Here is an 11,240-nt window from a genome sequence, read left to right as displayed (position 1 = left end):
TTGCCTTTTTGTAGTATTGTTACAAATTTGGAATGCAATAAAAAATAAAGTAAGCAGTGCAAAAATATACGTTCAATTTGCAACAAATGGGCACATAAAATGGAACAATATAAATGTAGCATTAACAAAGGCAAGAAATAACATCACAACCAGAAAATGAATACAATGCAAATTGATAATAAATGATACAATGGCACAATAAAAACGCTCAAATAAAAGAGGAAACACCGATTTCGCCGAGAACCAGGTTCGTGACGTCACGGGAACATGGCGGCGCGCGGAGTTTATCTCGCATGTGTTGTTATTATAATTTATACGCTAGTCTGTTGAATTTGAAAACTCATTTGTGAAGTTTTGTGAGTGCGCAACTGCGCATGCGTCACTTTCTCCCCCGCTTTGAAAAAGAGATGTGCGATTTATTGTGTTGACAGTAAATGACACTTTCTTTCTTTCTCCAGAACGGGATATTTCCCTTTTACTCTTGTTTTACAATTTCTAGTTAATATAGTGATCATTGCAGCTTGGTAAACCTGTGTTTAATGCAAGAATAGCCAAAACTAAGCCCTTTAAATGGCCAGGATTTGCTGTGGGCCCCTGCACACATTTGCACTACTGACTTCTGTACTTCTTATTCTGGCGCACAAGGACAAGAATGTTTCATTTGCCTTTTCACCATCAGCAGAATGGCAGCACAGTTCAAACATCTCATACAGGAGCGTTCGGTTCCAAAAGAACTTAAGCAATCGTGTTAATAATGTATCTGCTGATCCCAGGACTCACACTAGTTTAGTCAGAGATCAGTGTGGTGTAGCTGTGGAGAGCCGCATTGACTGTGGCCGTGATCGATCTTTGAGCCGGGCTGATTGTGAGGGCAGAGGATGCTGCTATGTGCCCCTGCCTCAGTCTGGATTAGGAGGACCACCATGGTGTTTCTACCCAGTCCGTTACCCAGGCTACAAGATGGGGCCGCTGTTGCGCACAGAGAAGGGCCAAAGAGCCACCCTGACCCGTTCTGCAGCCTCATACCTGCCCCGGGACATCCCCACACTGCAGCTAGATGTGATGCCTGAGACTTTGGGTCGTCTTCACCTCACTGTGAGCAATTCATTTAGTCATGTCAATTACCAATCATAAAGATATTGTAATTTGTGAGGGAATTTAATACAGCCAGATGATCTGAATTCTGGGAAAGATAAATGCTTGAATCAGTTGTGTCTGAAATTTGCATCAGAAATGGTTAATTTTGGTATTATTTAGTTTATCTTTATTTAAGGTTGGAATACACAACAAAATATTTACATCGATTGCACAATTTTTTTTCTTAGACTAGTTCTTTTTTTTTTTTTAAGTGTGTTAATATATAATTTACCTATTTATTATACAAATAACAATACAAAAATATTGTACGTCTTAAACAATTGCATAGTTTCTTCTGCTTACAAGTTTTTACTTTTAGATACATTTTAAGGTCAGTTTTAAATTGTTCAAACATAATTATTTTTTCAAGCATTTGACTTTATGAACATATTAATGAGAAAATATAATAAATAAATAATAAATACTAGATTTTCATCACCATTTAATGAGAAATGCCTTAAAATTAGCATCTTTTTGTAAGTAATTTATCAACACTTACCCAAAAATTTGTACCTCAGGGCATCCCCAAAAGAAATTCCTTTTCTTTTTTTTTTTTACTTTTATTTATCTTCCACATTAACTTTATAAGTGCTAAACAGCAAGAGACTTAACTGGGTAAACTCGATGGAAGATCTTATATGAAAACTCCTCCACTTTATTTGAAATGCAGTTAGTCAACACTAATCTGCTGATAGTCAGAGCTAGTCTGCAGATTTTGGGCAGTTGGAGAAAAACACATAGTGTATGATGGGAATATATATTTTTTTATCTTGAGACTATATTTTCATCCAGTTGGTGGATATCAGACATATTTTACAACGCATATTGTTTTCATTTGTCATGTGTCTACTAGTTTTTCCATTCTGAATGACTTCTGGTAGTGTGCGATTCTCAGTTGTTTAGTGTGTGATGGCTAGTTTTTCTCTGTAATCATTTATAAGTGCCTAGTGTTTTAAAGTCTGCTCAGAATAGTACATTCCAGCCTTGCTTTATCTTGCTAACTTCACTTTAACACAGCTGAAGGATCCAACATCTCCACGATATGAAGTCCCATTTGTGACGTCCCAATCCAGGGGCCACAAGGACATACAAAACCCCCTCTATGATATTGACTTTCAACCAGATCCATTTGGATTCATTGTACGGCGTAAATCCAATGGCCGTGTTCTGTAAGTGACTAAGTGTAGATTTTTGCATTGTATGTGTAATTTTTCTGCTTATATTGTTTTTCGTGTTTCTGACTGGCAGTCAATTACAGCCCACAGAACCATATGGTAAAAGTTGTGTAATTGGGCACAAGCAAATTTCTTTTCGTTTTGATAACGTTGAAAGAACGCATTGTATTTTTCTTTTCCTAGTCTGAATACTACAATAGGCCCGCTCCTGTTTGCAGATCAGTATCTACAGCTCTCCACCAGCATGGCTTCCTCTGTGATTTCTGGCCTGGGTGAACATTACACCCCCATCACGCTGGACCTCAACTGGAGCTCTGTTTCATTATGGAACAGAGACATGGCGCCACATGTAAGACCTTCACATCATTTCACATTCTTCTTTAACTTGCCTTTTGTTTACAGCTGTACTTAATGTTTTATATGGGCCTTTGTAGAGAAGTGCCAACTTGTACGGCTCCCACCCTTTCTTTTTGGTCCAAGAAGGTGATGGACAGGCACATGGAGTCTTTCTTCTCAACAGCAATGCGATGGGTACAGTGTTTTGTTGTTGTCTAAAATGGCTTATTATGTGGGTCTCCTTTTTAAGACTAAATGTTTTGATAACCTGCCAATTGCAGAAGTGTTTCTGCAGCCCACTCCAGCATTTACTTGGGTGACCATCGGAGGAATACTGGACTTCTACATTTTCTTAGGCCCAAGTCCTCAGAGTGTGGTTCAGCAGTACCATGAGGTTATAGGTATTTAACAGTCTACATGCTGTGTTATAATTGTATTTTACCCACAAAAAAACTTATATTGTTGTATCTTGTCATTTGAGGTTATCCCACGATGCCACCCTACTGGTCACTGGGCTTCCACCTCTGTCGCTGGGGTTATACGTCCAGCAACAGAACAAGAACAGTGGTACAGCTCATGCGCCAGGCCAAGATCCCACTAGTATGTTCTCCTGTTGCCCAGTATATATACCAGTGTTTCTCAACCGGGGGGGCACTGTAGCAAACTTGCTAGTGGGCCTCAAGATGACTTAAAATGATTTAAATTTTAAGTAATTTTAAAACTGTGACTTGGAAAAGTCACGCAAATGAATACAACCTTAAAACTTTAAAATTCATGATGAATATACACTTCTGCACTATATTTTATTATGTAGAAATTATAAAAATAAATGGAGGGGGGCTTTGAATATTGTTGTGGACAATGGGAGGCCTTGAAGTCACAAAGGTTTGAGTATATACAGTACTGTGTGTTCACTGTCTATATTTTAAAAATAATTTTTTTAAACTGTAGTTGGTTATAGGGTCATTCTGTGTCAATTCTGCCAAATATCAGACACTTACCCTGCTAAATATTTATTCTGAAGAAAGACAGACATAATTAGTGATGAAAGCCACATATTTAAAGGTTTCAGTTGTGTTGCTGTCTATGGACGATAAGAAAGCACTCAGATTTCATAAAAAATATCTTAATTTGTGTTCTGAAGATGACCGAAGGTCTAATGGGTTTGGAACGACATGAGGGGGAGTAATTAATGACAGAATTTACATTTTGTGTCAACTATACCTTTAATGCCATGGATGAATATTTATTGAGGGGGGGTCAAAATGGCAGTTTTCTCCAGACATTTGCCACCAAATTACAGGAGTGGGACAATAACTTTTATTAAATCTTATTTTAACAGAGATATCGGTAGGCCTATTAATAAAATATGTTTACCTTAGCAATCCTTGTTGCATTATATGACGATGGTGACCATTCAAAAATGCCTTTTTTGTGTGTGTTTTTTTTTTCTTTTAGAAACTCATATATAGTTAAATTCCAGAGATCTCAGTATGGCTCCATGAGTAAATTGTTAAACTGTGCACATTTTCAATGGTCAAAAACTAAATGCGGGTCACTTTTTATACAGCTTATACATTTTCTTTTAAAGAGGAATGTCTGAAGAACAAATAATGTTGAAACAAATAATGTTTCACCAGAAATAAAAATGATTAAATGTAACATTTTTAGCTGGGGACCTCTGGTTGAGTTGACATGGAATGACCCTATATTGGGGTTATTTTTTAATCCAGTTTTGTGTAAAATTGTTGTTCACGTGGCTTCTGATTCATTCATCATACCGGAAATGGAAGGTCAAGAGATATACATGATAAACTTAAATTTACTTCTGTAGGACGTACAGTGGAATGACCTTGATTATGCAGACAAAAGAAGAGTCTTTACGTTTGATCCTCAAAGATTTGGAGATTTGCCCCAAATGGTTGAAGAGTTCCATCTGCTGGGCATGAAGTATGTGCTCATTCTGGTACGTGGATGGTTTTTTGTGTGGAAACACTTCCACCTTGTGTAGTTTGCGCTTGATACTTTGATTTAAAATATCGGTTATATTAGTATCTTTAGTAAAAATCAGTGTTGAATAGCATGTTTTTGTGTTAGGATCCAGGCATCAGCAGTGCAAGTCCTCCTGGTTCATACAAACCCTTTGATGATGGGCTGAAGAGGGGAGTGTTCATCAGAAACTCCACTGGACAGATCCTTATTGGGAAGGTTAGTGCCACACATGAAATATTATTGTCACTAAAAGTTAGTCATGATAATGTCATTTACAGCATGTATTTTTTTCCTGCTCTATTGTGTTATTAGTAGTATTATAGTCATTATGGAATATGGAGGGGAGCATAAAGATCTTGTATGTTTATTACTAACCAGGTATGGCCGGGTCCAACTGCATTCCCAGATTTCACCAATCCCACAACACAGGACTGGTGGATGGAATGCATCAGAGTCTTTCACAGCAAGGTACCTGTGGATGGACTCTGGATAGTAAGTATTTACGTATTACATTTTAAATAAAATATAAAGGGTATTTTACAAATGCAACAAAACATCTATGTATGATGTTAAAAGGGCCACAAAAATGTGATTTTTTTTTTTTTTTTTGAAAGTTATTTCTTATTTATTTTAAATAACCTCTATATGTAAATGACATATTATTTAAAAAAATCAAGTTTTTATTTAAAAAAAAGTTTTTTTTTTTTCATTTTATTACTCTATATGTAAATGACATTATTTAAAAAAACAACAAAAAAAAGTTTTTTAATTTTTAAAAAAAGTTTTATATTTTATTATTTCTATTATATTTTATGTTTTTATTATTTTTGTTGAAAAAGTGGCCAAATTTAGCCGAACATATATAAACTATATATAACTTATAGATAACTTCTACATTTCTTTGCAATTTTGCTCACAGGACATGAATGAGCCGTCAAATTTTGTGCAGGGCTCTGTGGATGGGTGTCCTGACTGTGACTTGGAGAAACCACCTTATACACCAGGTCAGAATAGTAAACTCTTATACTTTTTTTAAATGACTAATATTGATTTGATGTGACCTGCATGAAGAGATGTGTCTGGGTTTACAGGTGTGATAGGAGGTCAGTTAAACTCAGGAACTCTGTGTGTGTCAGCACAGCAGTATCTGTCCAATCATTACAATCTGCACAATCTGTATGGGCTGACCGAGGCCATCGCCACCCACAGGTCAGAGAAATGCCCCTTCAGTTCATAGAAGTTAATTTATTACATGGCATGGGGAAATATCTGAAGTTCATAGGGAAACAGACGCATTTGACTTGGTTTGATATTTTTACCAGCATTGCTCTTATTTGTATTTCAGGGCACTGTTGAAAGTGAAGAGTACTCGGCCGTTTGTCCTGTCCCGGTCGTCTTTTCCAGGACTGGGCCGTTTCTCTGCACACTGGACTGGAGATGTGCGGAGTGACTGGGAGCAACTGCGCTTTTCAATACCTGGTGAGAGACAACAATCACAAAGCTAAAACATAAAAGACGTTTTGCTTACAATTGGTTTTAACATCCACTTATGCTAAAAGCAAACAAAAGATTAGAGTTCATTGTACCATATAGAGAAATTATAATCTTTATAATGCAACCTGGCCACCCAGATATGGCAATTGTGTGGATTTCCATTTTTATGAAAAGTGACTTGCACATCTTTGTCTTTTTTTTAAATATTCTTAATGCCTGCAAAGCACGTTTCGTCCCTGCTCTTAGTATAATGCTGTGTTTGTACCAGGCGTGCTCCTGTTTGGACTCTATGGCGTCCCGTTAGTGGGAGCTGACGTCTGTGGGTTTGGTGGAGACACTACTGAAGAGCTGTGTGTGCGCTGGACACAACTTGGAGCCTTTTACCCCTTTATGAGAAACCATAATGACAGACCCAATGCGGTGAGATATCAATCAACAATTTAAAGCCAGCTAAAGAAATAAATACATATCGATAAATAGATATAGATATAGATATAGATATATAAAAATATGGGTCAAAGACAAAATGTTCCATTTTGTGCAAAAGAAACATTTATGTAAAAAAAAGGGGGCATACTTATTCTGACCTGTACTTATTAAAATATTTAAAAGGAAATACTGAATTTGATTAGATTTTAAATAATTTTTAAATAGTAAATGTTATTTAACTATTCTTGTTGGTATATGAACTACTGAATGACATTTTAGTGGGTATCTTCTGTAAATCATGGTAAACCTGTATGATAGTCATAATTTTTTGCGCAGAAAAAAATTAAACAGGACACATTCTAATGTATGGGGGAAAAAAGTAAAGCTCTATTAAACTTTTATTGTTTTGATGCTTGATGCATCTTTGACCCATAAGATAAGTAAAACTTCTTAATGTTTTAGTGTCTCTTATGCTCACTAGGCTGCATTTATTTGATCAAAAACACTATACTATAATAAAAAAAAAAATTAATATTGTGAAAGATTATTTATAATTTAAAAACATTTTAATTTATTTTAATATGTTATTTTACTTTTAATATACTCTTAATTTTATTTTAATTCTAGTGTACTGATTTAGTGCTCAAGTAACTTTTTATATTATTATCAGTGTTAAAAACTGTTGTGCTGCTTAGTAATTTTCTGGAAATTTTCTGTATGAATATTATTCATTTAAAATATGGGTAAATATAGGTATTTATTTGGGGACCAGTTCTCACTGTTAACTAGTTAATATTAGGTTATTAGTAGTTATAAAGCACATATTAATGCCTAACTAAACTAAAGTGTGATCAAAATATATTACAATATTTGTAGTACATGAATATTTCTTCCCATATTCCATACTCCCAGCCCCAAGAGCCATATGTATTTAGCCAGCAAGCCCAGGATGCCATGAGGACTGTGATTACGCTGCGATACTCTCTGCTGCCCTTCCTCTACACACTGTTTCATCACGCACACTCCTCCGGCAGCACCGTGGCCCGTCCTTTCTTCCTTGAGTACACACGCTCGTTTCAGCTCAATATCTTCATCTGAGCTCAGCGATGGCCTCTTTAATGAGACTGCTCATTCTTTCAGGTTTCCCACTGATCCGAACTGCCAGACCATTGACAGACAGTTCCTGTGGGGGAGTTCACTGCTTATCAGCCCCGTTCTGGAAGAGGGAGCGGTGGAGGTGACGGCCTATCTTCCCCCGGGGACTTGGTACAGTCTGCACAATGTAATCCCTCCTCTTATACTATGCTCTACATATTAAATCAGCACATTAATAGGTTTTATCATAATTGTTTTATTATTTATTTTTCCCTAAGCTCAATTTAAAATAACTGTTTCTAGTTAAATATATTTCAAATTCATTCGAATGTGCTGATTTGCTGCTCCAGAAGCATTTCCTATTATTATGAATGTTGAAAACGGTTGTGCTGCTTAATATTTTTGTGGAAACTGTGATCTTTTTTTTATTATTATTATTAAGTTAATAAAATTACTGATTTCTTTAAAAAAAAAAACTTACTGGCCTCTAACGATAGTTTTACTTGTAAAATTGGTAACACTTTACAAATAGGGTCTTTTTACTTAATGGTATTCATTAACTAACTATCTATTCAGTAACTAACAATGACCAATGCATTTGTAACAGTATTTGTTAATAAATATACAAATGCTCATTGTTAGTTCATGTTAGCTCAGGTCCATCGAATAACATTAACAGCTAATAATATTAACAGCTTTTGATTTTAATAATGAAAGTAACATTAACATTTCCTTAGATTAATGAATATTTATTTATAATTAATTATTAAGCGTATCTCACTGTTAGTTAACTAATGTAGTTTCCTAATGTTTACCAATTAAATCTTGTAAAGTGTTATAATATTACTAAAAAATGCAGTAGTACTTGTCATATTTTAGTTGTTGATATACTGTAACCATTTTTCACCCTCCCTTTGACCCACAGTATTAATCTTTCTGGTATTTACCTTGTAAATACCTTCAAATAAAATTCAAAGTCTGCTTCACATTCTGATATGTTTTACATATCAGATACAATGTAATTCAAAAGCTTAATATATGACCCCTTTAAGACAAATGGCTATTTTTGTATGTGATTGAATCCTCTGTGTTTTCTCACAGGGGGAAGCATATTACAGTAAAGGGCAATACATTGTGTTCCCTGCTCCTTTAGACACCATTAACGTTCATGTGAGAGAAGGAAGCATCATCCCGCAGCAGGTGGAGTGAAGACTAGATCTGGCGATATTTGCTCATTTAATTTATGCTGTGTAGCAAGTGAATTTTGCCTTTTCTTATTTGTTTCTCAGGTTCCTGCATTGACAACTACAGCATCTCGCAGGAATCCTTTCACCCTAATTGTGGCACTGTCTGTGGGAAGTTGGGCTAAAGGGGAGCTCTTCTGGGATGATGGGGAAAGTCTGGACACTTTTGAGCGTGGAAATTATTCATATGTTCTGTTCTTTGCTGAAGAGGTACAAAATAGGGTGAATTTTGGCTTCATGTTGACTTGAATGGTTTGGATGAGGTTTTTTCTATTGAACATCTGTTTCCCATTGTTATCTTGTGTTGGAGCAATCCAAAGTGAATTGCTTCATCAAATTGAAAAACAGCAAGTGTTGTGTTTACCAGACCTTTGACAGGCAGTTCAATGTACTTTTTATGGAAGTAAAAACAGTTAAAGGAATAGTTCGTTCAAAATTGAACATTTGCTGAAAATGTACTCACCCTCAGGACATTCAAGATGTAGATGAGTTTGTTTCTTCATCAGAACAGATTTGGAGAAATTTAGCGTTACATCACTTGCTCACCAATGGATGCTCTGCAGTGAATGGGTGCCGTCAGAATGAGAGTTCAAACAGCTGATAAAAACATCACAATAATCCACAAGTAATCCACACCGCTCCAGTCCAATTACTGATGTCTGATGAAGCAAAAAGCTGCATGTTTGTAAGAAACAAATCCATCATTAAGACTATTTTTTAACTTCAATCCAATGCTTCTGGCTAAAATATGAATCATATCCATAGGATTGCTTTCACCTTTGAAAAAGTCGTTTTTGTCTGAATCAGGAGCAAAATATGCACAGAAAAAGCACAGTTTGCAAGCAAAAACTGGAGGATACGCCACTATGGATTATACACAGAGGTGAGGATTTAAAGTTAAAACGCCTTTCTCCAGATCTGTTCTGATAAAGAAACAAACTCATCTCGGATGGCCTGATGGTGAGTAACTTTTCAGCTATTTTTCATTTTTGGGTGAGCTATTCCTTCAACTAGAACATCATTTGAAACCCATCAAACAAATGGACTATATTGGAGAATACTCAAAAGTTATGGTCAATTTGTGCATTCATTCGAAATGTATTCTATTTCAATTTGTTTGATTTTTCATATTTCCCTGCAGTCTTATGTGGTCAGTAAGCCAGTCAAATTGAATGGATCTCTCGATGGTTTGGTCCTCGGGGAAGTACGTGTTTTTGGGGTTCAGACTCCACCTACAGCCGTGTGGGCCAATGGCCAAAAGGTTCATGACTTCTCTTACAGCCCAGACACCAAGGTATGCAACAAGTGCTTGTGTTTCATATTGATCGTTAAAATGTGTTGATCTTAAAAAGCTGTCATGAAGTAGTGAATTTGTGTGTGTGTGTGTGTGTGTGTGTGTGTGTGTGTGTGTGTGTGTTGCAGGTTCTTACAGTGCCAGGTCTGGACTTACCCATGACAGCCATGATCACAGTACTGTGGAGCTGATGAGAACTCTCTGCTGTAATACTGCTGTGTATATGTTCATTGCTTATGCAATTGCATATATAAAGTTTTAATCAATTTATCATTAACAGCATGTTTTTGCTGTACATTGCCATTTAAATATTGTTTTTGCTGTAAAATAAATCTTTATTTTTATTCAATGTTCTTAATGTTTCATTGTGTGACTGTGATAGAAGAATCAGAATAATCAGTATTTTACATAACCCATGGGTTTTTCCTTTATATTTTACATTTACATTTAGACATTTAGCAGATGCTTTTATCCAAAGCGACTAACAAGTGATGACAATAGAAACAATCAAAAACCAACAAAAGAGCAATAATATGCAAGTGCTATAACAAGTCTCGGTTAGCCTGACTTTTACATGTCAGAGAAATTATAATAAGAAAAATATTATTATTTTTTGTTGTTGTTGGTCTTCTTCTCCTTCTTCTGTTTATAAGATTATACAAATTAATATATAGCTACATATGCATAGTAGGGGCATTGCATTTTAAAAATAAAGCTCAGATTTAAATATATAATATAATGTTAGAATTGTATATTTTATACATATTTTATATAATTACATTTTAACATACATGCGCACACACACGTGACCCTGTACCACAACACCAGTCATAAGTAGCACTGGTATATTTGTAGCAACAGCCAACAATACATTGTATGGGTCAAAATTATTGATTTTTCTTTTATGCCAAAAATTCTTAGGCTATGAAGTAAAGCTCATGTTCCATTAAGATATTTTGCAAATTTTAATTTCCAAAACATATAAAAACTTAATTTTTGATTAGTAATATGCATTGCTAAGAACTTCATTTGGACAACTTTAAA

At 35.4% G+C, this 11,240-nt stretch overlaps 1 protein-coding gene across 6 annotated transcripts; it reads left to right on the top strand.

Annotated features, from left to right (window-relative positions):
• The first annotated feature begins 138 nt into the window (after positions 1–138).
• gaa (alpha glucosidase) lies at positions 139–10,516 on the top strand. 6 transcript variants are annotated; one of them, XR_009270111.1, is made up of 20 exons: positions 139–1,095; positions 2,155–2,306; positions 2,496–2,661; positions 2,747–2,843; positions 2,930–3,049; positions 3,130–3,248; positions 4,483–4,614; positions 4,746–4,856; positions 5,019–5,132; positions 5,560–5,644; positions 5,732–5,849; positions 5,986–6,119; positions 6,403–6,554; positions 7,476–7,624; positions 7,704–7,845; positions 8,760–8,858; positions 8,948–9,112; positions 9,414–9,587; positions 9,710–9,785; positions 10,044–10,181. XR_009270111.1 is itself a non-coding variant. In XM_058770021.1 (19 exons), exons 1-19 carry the CDS (start codon positions 571–573, stop codon positions 10,385–10,387), a joined length of 2,796 nt encoding a protein of 931 aa, XP_058626004.1. In that variant the 5' UTR covers positions 142–570; the 3' UTR covers positions 10,388–10,516. The 6 variants fall into 6 exon arrangements, 1 of the variants encoding a protein (XP_058626004.1); XR_009270109.1 differs by having other exon boundaries at positions 9,668–9,785; XR_009270110.1 differs by having other exon boundaries at positions 9,710–10,184.
• Positions 10,517–11,240: the final 724 nt, after the last annotated feature.

This window comes from Onychostoma macrolepis, chromosome 03 (genome assembly GCF_012432095.1).
Source record: "Onychostoma macrolepis isolate SWU-2019 chromosome 03, ASM1243209v1, whole genome shotgun sequence".
Taxonomy (NCBI): domain Eukaryota; kingdom Metazoa; phylum Chordata; class Actinopteri; order Cypriniformes; family Cyprinidae; genus Onychostoma; species Onychostoma macrolepis.
The sequence above is the reverse complement of the archived record's forward strand: the minus strand, read 5'-3'. Positions and strand labels throughout refer to the sequence as shown.